Source organism: Fundulus heteroclitus, chromosome 13 (assembly GCF_011125445.2).
Source record: "Fundulus heteroclitus isolate FHET01 chromosome 13, MU-UCD_Fhet_4.1, whole genome shotgun sequence".
Lineage (NCBI taxonomy): Eukaryota > Metazoa > Chordata > Actinopteri > Cyprinodontiformes > Fundulidae > Fundulus > Fundulus heteroclitus.
The window spans coordinates 20,141,959-20,156,839 of record NC_046373.1 but is presented as its reverse complement, the minus strand read 5'-3'; the positions used below and the strand labels follow the sequence as shown (position 1 = coordinate 20,156,839).

Here is a 14,881-nt window from a genome sequence, read left to right as displayed (position 1 = left end):
TATTAAAAGTGTAAATGTATCCGCTTCCATTGTAATTACAAACCCACTGGAGGCAAGCCTTCTTGATCTCTGCAGGATCCTTGTATGTTTTTTTTTCTTTTTTCATGCCCTTTCTCACCTCTCTCAACCAACAGGACATATGCATGCTGAGCTATCAGTTTTGTTTTTCTTTTCTTTCTTTAGGACATTTTTGCATCTAATAAGCTTGAAATCAAAATAGCATTTAGGGAAGCAATAAAAAGGAGGCAATAAAAATGAAGGGTATTTGACTGTGAGACTGAAAAATGAGAGGATGTCTGCTTCAGTTTGTTCTTGAACCGAGGGATTTCTGTTTCATGTACAACCCAATATGTTTTGCAAATGGCATTCCCCTCATATATAAAACAAACACTCCAGACTCAAATACTGGGAGCATAACTCATTTGCATGAAAGGCCTAGCAGTAGGGGAGAAGCTGCTTTCTGGAGGGTTAAAAAGGAAATGTCAAAAAAAAGAAAACAGCCATCTTCCGTTTAAACAAACATGTCAAATGCAGAAGATTTTACACCAGCTTAAGAGCGGAAGGTCAGGGAGAGTTTAACAGGGTGATGACCCCATGGTGATCTGTAACCCAGACCAGTTAGGTGGTACTGTGAGAAGTGTGGTTTACCAGCATCCCACAAAAACAAAAACACATCCAGGGCAAACAGAGAAGAGTGTGTGTGTGTGTTGATGTGATTTAAGTCATGTCTCCAGAATGACCTGCCGTCTGGGAATACTTTCGGGGATTTTTCATCCTTATTCAACTGCTGCTTTATGCAACATGTAATTTCTAAGTTATACCAAAACAGCGAGCACTGATGTTCTCTAAAAAAAAAAAAAAAAAAATACCGCCTCAGATAAAGTTAGCTGAAAATGCATTTTAACTATATATTCCATGGTAGCCATTCACTGAGGTTAATTTATGATGTTAGTATTTCTTCACTGCTATGTCAAACATCTAGTTGATGGTTATGATCGGATTTGCAGCCTCATCAGATTCTAGTTCCCTTCTCAAGTATCTGTTTTTAACCTATGTGCTTCTTTTAAACGAGTATGCCGTTTTTCTCCTTGCTCACTTCTCATCTCCTTGGCACATCTCAGACCTACAGTCATGGGAACATGCCATGATTTAACAGCTTGTAGAGCCAACTTGAATAGTGGTTACTCTTAGCAACTGTTTTCCGTATTATTGCGAATGTTCTACATAGCTGACTTGAGAAATCAAGGTTTTGCTGCATCAACGTCCTGCTGCAGCAGATTCTCCCGAGGTTTGGAATTAAAATAGATCATTACAACACCTCAGTTGTTTCCTTTTTTAGCTCCTTGTTGTAGATTTGCAAAGGTGTCAAAAGCATTCACTTCTACTACTCAGGTAGAAGTACAGCTAATAAAGTTTAAAATACTCCTGTAGAAGCTGAAATATAAACTGGAGCTTTTTACTGAAGTAAAATACTGGTTTGAAAACTACTTACCGCTGTTGTAGGTAACTGTTGGATGAATGTCTTTTTTTATATATTTGTTTAAACTGTCACATTATCTTGAAAGTAAAATATGAGAGAGATAATCCTACGGTGGCCGAGAGGTTCAAACGCAGCGCATTTAAGTACATAAATGCGCCGCAAACACAGAAAGATAGTCCAAACACAAAAAGGAGGCGAACACACAAAACACATGCAATGGAAAAATGAAGCAAAAAAAGATACGCTGCAATCATAGAAATTACTAGACACACAAAGTGCAAACATGCTGCGAACGATATTGACACGCAAACCCGCAAAACACATGCAAAGGCAAAATGCTGCAAGCAGCAAAAACAACTGCAAGTTAAGAAAAGCTGCAAACTAGCTCCACGTAATGGAAGTGCTCCTGACCACTAGGGGGAGTAGAAAACGATCTGCCGTCTACAGACCTCAGATTGCAGTGATTGACACATCAGAAATGCAAACTACTATAATAAATTAAAGTCACGAGCACGCTAATACTAACGATGCATCACATGCCGCTGTTGTATTATATTGTAAAAGTTCAAGTGTTTAAAAAGACAGGAAGGAAAACGTACCTTTTCCGCCAGGTCTGGTCGCATATGACTTGGTTGGTGGTCATACATTTCTATGTAGGTATGGTAAGGAAGTATTTGTACGTGACACCTGCAGGTCTGCTACAGTCTTTGGGATCACTGTCATGACCCTTTTTTCCCTTCAGCAGTCCAACAGATGGCCTCAAGTCTGACAGCACAATAGTTTGGTATGCAGATGAGTTAAGGATCAACCTGATGACTGTAAGGTGCTCAGGGCTTTGTTAGTTGAAAACAGTCACAAACGATTACACATTTGCCATCATGCTAGAAAACTGTAAAGGGTTGGAAAGTGTATGGTGTAAGTGAAACTGTATGGTCAATTGGGTTAAAATAAGGTGACCGCCTTAGAGCGTTCTACTTCTTTGCTTGAATAAACTCCTGGGTAGCTTTTAGTGTATGAATTGGTTCATTGCCCATCTGTATTATGAAACACAATCCAATGAATTTATCCACATTTTGTAGGATTTGAGCAGACAGTATAGCTCTGAACACCTTCAGCGTAGTTTGTCGTTCTTTCTTCCCATCCTTCTGCTACAGACTGATCTTGAACCTTGAGCCTTGCAGAATGCAATGCTATGGGGAGTCTAAAGCGGCATATTAGTCAGTCATCATCATTGGCCGGGAAATCTTTGGTCCCTCAAACCAGCAGTGCAAGCATCCACCGTGCAGCATTACGCACGAGTGTATTTGACCGTTTACAGCACTTAAAGTAATTGCCTCACACCTTGTTACAATTTGTGTGTTAATCTGTGGTACGCGTCACCCTGGTGATCATTGAGGGCAGGAATGTGATGGTAGAAAACACCAACAGAATGTTGTGTGGACTTTTATTTAAAATTTAAGTTGGCTTATGAGCTTTTTATTAATCTGAAAGGTCCTTACGTATAGTTATGTGTGACTAGCACAAGCATGAATAATACTGTGGTGTTGTATGCTTATGATTAAGCTGATTTTTGATGAAAGTCTGATAGTGAAACTGACCGTCTGAGAGGAATAATCACGCAGTCTGGCTGCAATGCATAACTTTACCATCTGTATCAGCAATTTCCCCAGTCTCCAAAATGAGCGTACTCATGGGTCAGAGTTGCCGTTAGGACCGTACATTGTCCTGTTATGTTTTATTTTAATAGATCACATTTGCGTAGAAAGTGAAGCGTGCAAGTTTCAGGCCCAATTTTGTGCGTACACAAGCTTTATAAGTTTGTGAATAAGCTTTACAATTCATAATGATTTCATCAGTGCATTCTTTCTCAGGATGTGACAAACCGTAGATGCCACTCCTGATATTGCAGCAATTTCTCGGATGGGTTTATTCCTGTTATTTCATTTTTTTTCCTGTTTGCAGCTTAGGGATGGCTTGCTTCACCTGCCTGGTGAGCTCAGTTGACCGCATGTTGTCAGTTAGCAGCAACATCTTCCAAATGCAAACACCACACCTCCGGGCCTAATATCTGCTTAAATGACGACATACTGGAATTATCCACAACTGGCCATGAAGTAGCCTTTAAATCAATTGTCCAATTACTTTTGGTCCATTTAAAAATAAAAATAAAAGAGGGTAGCACATGTTAAGAAACTGAAATTCATCCAATTTGAATTTGGATGGCTTCAATCAAAAAAAAGCTGAGGGTCTACATATGATGTACATTATATAAATATAATTTGAAAATGTTTCAGTAAACAGGTAAAAAAAGAAAGAAACTTGTATCAGTGTCCAAATATATTGGCCCTTACTGCTATTGGCCAAGAAATCTCTTCTTTGATTTAATCCGTTCTTACAACACAGCTCCAGATGCCTTTGGCTCGTTCGAATGCTACTAAGAAAAATGAAGTCTTAAGCCGCATTCTTTTTAGAGAGACAAATATTTTCTCCAACAACCTGTCAAAACAAGTCCCAGTTCAATTGTCATCAACTTGTATTGTCTAACTTTGGCTGAAAGAAAATTCTCAGTCCACCACTGAGAAGATTAGTGGTAGCTTTGAATGCTATCTACTTGTACATACTCTTGGTAAAAACATAGCTCACTGCCGTCAGGGTGTGAACGTGCGCGTGAATGGGTGAGAGACTGACTGTAGTGTAGGGCACTTTGGGGTTGTTGGACTTGATAAAATGCTGTACAACTACAACCAAATCTTACAATACTTCCAAACTACAAAAGAAGTGGGACAAAAATAATATACCTATGCTTTAACTGAGGTTATTAAACAGCAGGTTTCCCTTGTAAATCAAACACAAATTAAGCTTAGCTTCTATAAGAAACTGCAAATTAAAGTAACTTAGAAGTAGCTGCACCCAATCAGAGCTCCTGTGAGCAGTTTGGGAAGACAATGGCTTGGATCCCTCAGCGAAGGGACTGGCAGTGAAAGCAAAAAAGGGCTAACATTTGCAAAAAATTGTGATGTATGACAGATCACCACAACAATACCAACTACAGACGCAGCATTTATGCCAGTCATGTAAAATGCTCTTGTTTTTTTTTCTTCTTCCCTGTTTGTGCATGACATGGATCAAAACAACAGAGCTTCTCTTTGTCTTTTTCTGGTGGTGAAAGCAAGACAGTGGCGTCGCAGTCTTGGTAAGGGTGACAGCTGTGTAAAGCTACGGTTTGAGACAGGAATCTGACTGCAACAGAGCAACTAAACGGAAATTTCCTCATGCTTTCTAGAAAAAAAGGATCCTTTCAAGTAACATAAAAGGCGTGAGTTGTGCAACATCTCGCTAACATACAGTGTGATGGTTATCGTATCTAAATCCAATCGAATTCTTTTACTTCACGCATGCAGGTGCTTTAGGGAAGTTTCGACATGCAGAGGCTGGCAGATGGGAGTTAAAGTGGGGAGTATTTAACATGAGATTGTGGTCATGAAAGCTGGAAAAATAGAAAAACATGGTGTGAGGGCTTGTTAAAATTATTTATTACAGGAAGAAACACAGAAGAATAACAAGCAATAATACTCTGCGGTTTTATTTCTTATCCAACATGTTTAAGTCACATTTGGAATGCTTTCATGCTGCTCATAAATATCTTTGTCTTTTTACAGGCAGGAGTTTAAAGGATTTTTGTGTGTGTGTGTGTGTTCAAAATGTAAAACAAAACTGACTTGTGATATGGATTTTTTTCTGATTCAACCACCTTGTTTTACTCTAGGACGGTATGGTTAGGGTGATGCGCAGTGTTCCTTCTATGACATATTGCATCTAGGCTAAAATGCTAAATATTGGTCTCATCTGACCAGAGCACCTTCTTCCAAATGTCCGATTGTCCCCTACATGACTAATGACAATTGCTTTCATACACGCCATTTCTTTCCACTCTTCCATAAATGTCCAAGTTGTGCATTGCATAAATAAGATTTACTATGTTGATGGTTTCTAGCACCTGAGCTGTGGATTGCATCAGCTCCTCCAGAGTTACCACTGGCCTCTTGTCTGATGCTCTGGTTACCACTCTCCATCTCTGCCCTGTCAATTAAGCTGGATGATGATGGATGATGATGGTGTCTTGGTAGATTTGCAGTTGTGCAAATCTGCTTTCAGCAGATGATTGATTTAACAGAAGGTCAAAGATTGGGATCTTTCTTTATAACCTAATACTGTCTAAAAATTTCCCCGCAGCATTGTCTAAGACCTGCCTGGTGTGTTCCTTGGTCTTCATTATCCTGTAAGTTCACTAATGTTCTCACTGAGTTCCACTGGGACATTAGACCTCCCTTTTTATGGCTTTTTCCACTCATGTTTAAAAATATAAGCAAAAAGGAAATATGACAAAGAAAGTTTAAGCAAAAAAGAGCAAATTCCAGACAATGACGAGAAAAAAAAAGTGTTTCAATTAGCCTCCTTAGGCATGGCCAGTGCAGATGAATGAAATGAAAACAAAAAAAAAGGAGCAGAGAGGAGGAAGGGAAATCCGAGGTCAAAAGAGAAGAGAAAGCAAAGGGAAGGAGGTATAAAAAAGCCGATGGGGACTTGAGAGGAAAGAATGAAACATTACCAGGAAAATGGAGAAAGAAACCATAGAAAGAAAAGGAAAAGTAGGCAAGAAAAGAGTACATGTTGTTTGGATACTCAAAGAACTTTCCCTTATAGAAAAAGCCACTAATGGATACCAGAAAGAGACAGACAAGAAGAGCCCTGATGTATTCCTTCAACAAACAGGCTAAAAGCATTACTCACAGCTGTATGGGCAGTGCAGTAGGTGTAGCCTGTGTGCGTGGAAGGAGGGTGAGGAGGTGGGTGCTGTTGATGGTGAGGTATATAATGCTGAAGACTTGCGCGAGTGAAGTGGCTGTTCCAGCTTTCTTGACCACCGCTGACACCAGCGGCCCAACTGGAGCCGACGGAAGTCGTCTTACTGCTGTGGTAACCCCTCGCTGCTGCGTTGTGCTGAAAGAAGCGGGAGAGAAAGCAAATAGAAGAGAAACCGTGAGGGGGAGCAGAAATTAATATTCGCATTGAGAAAAATCACCATCACAACTGCGAGCACGCCCGATTCTGCAGTGGGCAAGCACTGACAGCTACGCGCACTCTTGGTGACCTGCGTTAAAAGAGAAAGCAGGATGTTGTTCTGATCTGAAATCTCCATGCCAGACCAACAAGATTGTTCTCACACTTTCTTTTCACGCAAACTCCCCCCTTTTGCTCCCTCCCTCCCCGTCTCTCTCTCTCTGGGAGCACCAGATGTTGTGAAACCCCCTCCTGTCACGGTTGAGATGTGTTCTTGCTGGAAAAATGCTGATTGGTTTGATAAAATGCTTGGATTATGGGCAGGCAACAGGCTTCCTGGTGTGCCATTATGCGCTGGGTTTCTACAGGGTCCAGGAAACACAGGACTGAAGCTGCTGACACTCAGGCTTAAATAGCTCTAAGATGGGTTACCTTGGCTGTCATGTCCACTAAAGCACAGGAAAAAAAAAAGTAGAGGACACACAGGCACAAGTTGACTAAAGGCATCTCAACAAAGTCTTAAAGCAGAAAGCTTAGTGTAAGCAAAACCCGACTTAATTAAATTTGTTTACTCTGCAAGACATTTCACTGCAACGTGTGCTTGGATAAAATTCATACGATGTTATACTGTTATTTGTTATTTTTGATATAGTGAAATCACATTAAAAAAAAATCAATAAAGCTACTATATGAAATATTAGGCTTTTTAAATATCAATACACTTCATGCAGGAGAACTCTAGGAAACATCAATGCTTAACAGCTAGCATTACCTAACATTGTTATCTATAGATTTAGTAGGAATGTTTCTCCACTCTTTAGTCCAGAAGTCTTTCTATGTTGAGGAGATTCCTTTTTTGCACCTTTTAAAAAGGTACAGCGTTGGGGAAAAGTGCTTGCTCCCGTCCTGATTTCTTACGGTTTTGCATGTTTGTCACACATCAGAACGGAACAAACTTTTTAAATATTAGGTAAAGGCAACACAAGTAAAAACAAAATGCAGTTTTAAAAATATGCTTTTCATTATTAAGGGGAAAAAAATCTACTTGGCCCTGTGTGACAAAGTGGTTTCCCCTCCTGTTAAAATATTAATGTGTTTGTCACACCTGAGTTCACCTTCGCTAAAAAACACCCAGGCCTCATTACTTTGACGCCTGTTCTCAATCAAGAAATCACTTAAATAGGACCTGCCTGAAGTACACCAAGAGGTCCTCAAAAACTAGACATCATGCCAAGATCCAAAGAAATTCAGGAAAGGGTTACAAAGCAATTTCTAAAGGTTTGGGACTCCAGCGAACCACGGTGAAAGCCATTATCCACAGAAAACATGGAAAAGTGACGAACATTCCCAGGAAAGGCCGGTCGACCAAAGTCACCACAACAGCTCAACGGCGACTCATCCAAGAGGTCACAACAATCTCCAAAGAACTGCAGTCCTCACTTGCCTCAGTTAAGGTCAGAGTTCATGTCTCCACCATAAGATAGGAGACTGGGCAAAAATGGCCTGCATGGAAGAGGTCCAGAACGAAAACCACCTCTGAGCAAAAATAACATTAAGGCTTGCCTCAATTTTTCCACAACACATCTTTGATGATCGCCAAGACTTTTGGAAAAATATTCAGTGGACTCACAAGACAAAAGCTGAACTTTTTGGAAGGTGTGTGTCCCGTTCCATCTAGAATAAACCTAACACCGCATTTCAGAAAAACACATCATAGCAACAGTAAAATATGGTGGAGGCATTGCGATGGTCTGGGGCTGTTTTGCTGTTTCAGGACTTGGAAGACTTGCTGTGATAAATGGAACCATGAATTCTGTTGTCTGCCAAAAAGACAGCTTTCGCCATGAAAAGTGCTGTCCAAATAGTGCAGACAGTAAGAAAAGATGTAGGAAAATGATGCTTCCTATCATAGTCCCTTTAGCATAGGGAGCTTGCGTTGTCCCTCACTGGACCTAAGAAGCCTTAAGGTATCTCACAATCCTTTGTGAGACAGATGGAAAACTCAGTTCAAAGGGGACCTTATTTAAAGGCATTTCTCAAAATATAATAAAACCATGTAAAATGGGTATCTGTTTTGAAAAAAATACTTTTCTCTTTTTAATAACACTTCCAATCAGAGAATATATGTTGATAAAACAAAACTATTACATTAAAACAAAATGTCAGTACTTTGGGCTTATTTGCATGGCCTACACTAAAAAGTGAACCAGGACAGTCCAATTTGTTACCATTTCTTTTCCAGTTAACAAATAAAAAGATGTTGGTTGAGTTAAAAACAAAAACACACAGCTGTGTATCACTAGTTAACATTAATAGTTACCTTTAGCCCTTGCTAGATTTCCACTGAGGTCAAAAGGCCATCCCACACAAGAGTTACAGAAGAAGAGCAAAGGCAGCATAACGGAGTAACAGCTGCTCTATGGAAAAGCTTTCCAGGCCCATATTCTTCATCCCTTATTATCCATAGGGGAAAATGCACAGGCTGTATAATGTGCACTGCATAATAAGTAAAATATACGGCGACAGGTTTAAGGTTCATGTTAATGTGAAACATGAGGAGCCTGCTTCCCATAAAGCAGTATAAACCAATTTACCACATAGAATTTATGGTTAAAAATGAGTCCCGGTGGTATACTAAAAAAATTAAATGTGGGGAAAAGCACAACAAATGAGTGAAGAACTCGTTTTAAAACGGGAAATATCAGGCTAATGGCAAAAAAGGAAAAAAGAAAAGAAAAAGAATGTGAACATTTTTCCCGCTTTTAACAAAATCAAAGTCTCAGTCACTGGGTCAAATTTTAGAACTGTGTGTGGGAAGGAAGGACACATCATTTCAAAGCTGGATCCCACTGAACCAAGTTATTGAGAGCTGTAGAGTCATTCACACATTCAAACGCTGCTACTGTACAAGCCAGAGGGGAAGGAGAACGGTACATTAAGCTGCATGGCCAAAGACGCTTTCTTAACGCAGCCATTCACCAGTTCATAGAGTTTAAGTGCTGCCTCTAGTCATGCAACAACCTCCAGTGGCCTTATAAATGGGGATCATTCAGCCAAAGAGGAGGTATTTCAAACTAATGCACACATTGTATGCAGAAGTATTTTGTTGAAGCCTCTATCCCAAGGCAGCACTAAATTATAAAAATGTTTTTTTCATATCACCAAGTTGTACATAAAATGGGGTCATTGGTGAAACTGGTTTAAGGGTGCATGGGTTATATTCAGCCTTTAAATCATGAGGCAGGGCTATGCTTTAACATGGCGCTGAGATGTGACAGCCCCAACATTCCTTCACCACAATGCATGATTGGTCCCCAGACTGAGATTTAGTAACACGATTTCAACACCTCATCAGTGAGCAGCAGTCGGTCCATATATCTCTGGCTTATAAAAGGATATGGTTACATTTGATACTTTTGCTTTAAGGTGGAATGGTTTACATATTGGGCAAACAGATGTGTGCGTCTGTGTTTCAATGTGCCCTTCTCTATTTTATGACAATAACTCCATTTTCAGGCTGTCCGTCTTCCTGGCAGCCCATGCCCTCAAATAGACAATAACGTAACCAATAATCCTATACAGCAAGACTCATAGTGACAGGCAGCACAGACGGTGACTTACCAGCGCTGTGTGGAGAGTTTTTCAAAATCCAACTTTCAGTTATCAGCGTGTAGTTTTTTTTTTTTGTTGTTACCCATCAAAATGACACACTGAGATCTCCACAAAGCAAAGAATGATCATATAATGCTCACTAAAACCCAAAACGTTCACTTCTGTGTTCTCATATGTGACCAGGGCAATCCATAAATGTAACCAACAAGCCTTTCTTCACCGACCAGTTACTTTCAACAAATTAACAAGTATTTTACAAATGTATAAATTAAAACTGTGATTATTTTGATTATTTTAATGCTCCTCAAATAAGTTCAAGCTCCAAGGTTCCTATTCGAGGTATTTATCAGACATTTTTCATCCTATGCACAGTCTTATTTCTTTGTTTCTTTCCACAGTGCATGCATGGTAGGTTAATTAAAATCTATCAGGTGTAAGTTGTCTTAGTATTTAAATGTTGGCCCTGTGATTGACTGTCCAGGGTAGGCTCTCATCCCCTGTGACCTGGAACAGATGAAGTTAGAACAAAAGAAAATATCAGATTGACAGACTTAGCAATTTTACCCTTCAAATCCAACCGTAAAAAACACATTTGCAGTGACATTATGCACTTTTATGTTTGGAGGTATGCAAGGTAAATAATTAAGATAAAAATGTAAGAAGGTGTAATCAGTCACCACAAATATGTATAATAAAAACATTTCAAGTTTTTTATTTTTATTTGTATTTTTAGAAAAATCTGTCTAATGTCCTGAAAGATATAATTAGTAGACACTGAAAAAGCTCCATAACCAAGGCCAGATGCTGTTTTAGAAAAAAGGTTGACCCTTTATAATAAAAAAACATGAAATTAATTGATTGTATCAGCAATTTGAAAAAATATTTTGAATTCTGCTTATAAATATAATCCTCTAGGAATCTAGCGACTACAAAAATAAGTCCTGTGGGTCACTGAAATAAGTACTGGCCACAGAACCTGTAGGTGGTGCTTTTCTGATAAAGCTATTAATTTAGTTTGATATGCATGTAAAAATAGAAATATGGAAAGACAGTGCCAGTTAAAAGTGAAAAGGTTGGATAATGCTTCACCCACAGCCCATTGTGACTCTATTAACACGCTGAGAAGAAGCAGAGCATGGCAGCTCTCCCGAGTCCATTTGTCTGTGTTTAAGTGATTTTCTCCCATCTCTTCTCTCCCTCTGACACATGCATAGTTAGGGCTGTCATAGAATGGCCGTCTGTATAGTGCAGAGCACCTCCGCATAGTGGATCCAGTTTTAGTGCTGATTTAGACATGATAAAAATAAATCTGACCTGACTGAGATGAATGTATTGGTACAGGCAGATATATGTTGCTGGAGAAGTAAGTTTAAAGTAACCAATTTTAGAATTCAAAACTGAAATTAAATCTTACCTTGGGAAAACCTAAATATAAAGTGCTTTATAGTGATTCCTGGTGAGGTGGCCCTGTTGCCACTTTGTACAATAATTAAATATCTATGTATTGCCACTTTGTCACTTCCTACTCTTGGTTTGTACCACTTACGCAGTTGACATACCTAGGGTGCATCAGTTTATTTTTTATTGTAATATGAAATGACCAAAACTGTAAAAGTCCAAAATAGCAAAGGGCTGAAATCTATCCATCTTCTTAATTCTGCAGTTTTGCAAGTAATGGTGACAAAATTGTTGTTAATATGAGGTGTTTATGGGCATTGATCTAATTTTCTAATCTTTTTGTTTTGCTCAGCTTAGTAAAAGTTTTTGTTAGCATATGGCAGTAGTAATTTCTTGAAATGAGCTCAGAATTATGTGGCCAGTACAAACACACATTAAACTACGGTGGCCGAGTGGTGCAAACGCACTGCAAGTCCATACTTGCGCTGCAAACACAAAAAGTACTCCAAACACAGAACTGGGGCTAACACACAAAACACACGCAATGGAGTAATGCAGCAAAAGTGCAACGCTGCAATCACAGAAATTAGAAACACAAGGTGCAAATATGCTGCAAACATAAATGATGATGACACACAAACACAGAAGACTCATGCAAAGGCAAAATGCTGCAAGTCAAGAACATGTGCAAACCAGCTCAGCATGACAGAAGGTCTCCAGACCACTAGGGGGAGTCGACCACCAACCAAGTCATTTGGGACCAGACCCAGCGGCCTTAGTCAAAATTAAAGGGATGCCCAAAGGAAACTTGGAAAGAAGAAAGAAAGGTACATTTTCCTTTATGTTTAAAATATTACCGACCAGCAGTATATATACATCCTTAGTGTGCTTGAGACTAAGTTATAGTAGTTTGCATTTCTGATGCGTCAATCAGAATAATAAACTGGGATATTATCAATAAAAAAATAGTGACTATGAAGATGAGTAATTATTTAATATTTTTCAGTTAAACCACACCAGGCTGACTTCAATGAACTGCTGAAGCATGTTACACAGGAAACGCCATGGTAAAAGATGCCATTTTCTGCCCCTCAAAATAAGAGGTGAATCAACATGTTTGAACAACACTTTAACACTATAACCTTGACAAAGTTGGTATTTACTGCATGACAGGAAAAGCATTTGTTTTATATTATTTTAGCATTCGTATAAAGCTGGTTATTTTTCTTTCCACATCCTGACATAAAGGGAGCATGCTTTTTAACAGACTTGCTGCTTTCTCTAGTGTATCCGTGGCATTTCAGAGTTCCCTGAAGGATGCATCGGATCTTGTTTGGAAAAGCTTCTCAGTTTTCTGGACCAGACTGGCCTCATCTGATGGCTCAACATTTTCTCAGCATTTTTCCAGCCTTTTATTTAGTCTTGCTGGGTGTTGGATATATATTTTGTTGTCCAAAAACACACCACATAGCTAGATTTGGACAGTCCATATCAGTGTTGAGATTTACCACAAAATGCCCTATGTAAACTGCTCTCTCTCTCAATAATTTATAGTATGATTGGCTTGTAATTTGCCCAATTAATAGAATTGCCACTGAAATGCTAAGTCACCACTTGCTTCCATCTTGTTGTGCTTCCTGCTGATATAAAAACACATGCATGTGTTGCTGCTCTCCTCTATGCCCAGGCAATGTTTAAAAAGCTTTCTCCTTCCTGGGTGCAGCTCCACGCTTGGTGTGATTGCCATTTCATCCAGAGTTAAGACACCTGGTCCCAGCTTAATGTGTTGCAGTCTTCTTTGCTCGTTTCTGATGTCATGGAGAGGGACACTCATGTGCTGAAGAAGCATGTGGCCTGTTGAGCACGGATTGTCTTTTTTTAATGTGCATTTGCTCCATCTAATGCCTCATTTATTCTTTATGCCAGTGATTTAAATTTATAGTAGTTTGCATTTCAGATGTGTCTATCACTGCAGTCAGAGCGATATAACAGCAATATAAATGAGAAAAAAAATTGGTAAAAATCTGACCCAATTTCTTTTCCATAGTCAAAACTTTCATTCGTAGGACTAGATACACCCAGCAAGACCAAATAAAAGGTGTTCAGTTTTCCCTCTATCCTTTTTAATGTGATGTTTTTTGCATTCTAATTCCTCCCTCTGTTTTTTTCCCCTCAGGTAAAATGTTTGTTAAAAAAAAACCTCTCTTGGAGGCATGCCCTAAATCTAACAGGAAGTCAACCATTTTGGGTCAAAGTGTCATTTTTGGCAAATTTTCATTTTCATACATGTCAAACTTTAAAAAACTCCTCCTAGGGATTTTGAGCTATTGCCTTCAAATGTGGACAGTAAGGCATGGGGGATTAAAAGTTTTCAAAATCTTGAGTTTTGGTGTGTGTTGAAAGGGTGGGTCTACTTTTCACATTAAAAAGGCAAATTGAACCATATTTCGTATTATTGATTCCTGTCAGGTGACCAACAATTGTATGTGATAAAATGCTGACATCATCAAAGCCACGCCTTCGGGGAACAGGAAGTCACCCTATTGACCTAATCAAATTGAAACTGTGTCAGAAGGCAGATTACATGTTTGGTTAGGGTTACTTCGTTTGCAACTCATTAAATTTTCGTTGGAGGGCGTGGGCATGGGAGCATGGCGAAGTGAGCCATTATGCCATGGCCATACGTTTGGCTCGAATTTTCACATAGATAATCGGATCTAAAACATTCAGCCACAAGCCATGCTTTGTCTGAGAATTATAAAATTCTGTACACATATGTAACTTCTCAGCACCTACAAAAAAGTATCCTGCAGCAATGGTCCAAACCCTACTGGAAGTCAGCCATTTTGAATCAAATCACGTATTTGCATGTACGGCCGGCCCGGCTATGTACACAAGGGACTTGAGAACAACACACAGAGATGATGTGTGATGTCATACCACAGTCCATCTAAAAAGATACCGTTAATTCTTCACAAAACTATTTTTAGTCCTTTCTATCTGAAATAATGAAATTTCGCTCAATCCTCCTTCAATCAGTTGAACTCTTAATCTCATTTTGGATTACATTAACTAACTCCCTAAAATAACCAATGACTGTTAATCACTGATGTCAGTTTCAACAAGTAGTAGACATTTTTAAATAAATGAAGTAATTCAATAAGTGCAAGTCAACTGTATTTTATTAAAAAGTAGATTTTATTTTACTTTTCTGCCACACAATAATAACTATTTTGATATAATTTTCCTATGAGTACTCTCAAAAAACCCACCAAATGTTGTGAAAAGCAGCCCAAAGTTTAACAACCTGCCCAAAGCTATTTTTTTTTT

At 39.0% G+C, this 14,881-nt stretch overlaps 1 protein-coding gene across 4 annotated transcripts in view; it reads right to left on the bottom strand.

The window, feature by feature from the left end:
* rbms3 (RNA binding motif, single stranded interacting protein) overlaps positions 1–14,881 on the bottom strand; it is a 434,538-nt gene that overhangs the window by 340,034 nt on the left and 79,623 nt on the right. For all 4 annotated transcript variants that reach the window (XM_036145333.1, XM_036145331.1, XM_036145337.1 and 1 more), the window contains one exon: positions 6,272–6,481. In XM_036145333.1, the coding sequence (XP_036001226.1) occupies positions 6,272–6,481 (210 nt within the window). The remainder of the gene's footprint in view (positions 1–6,271; positions 6,482–14,881) is intronic.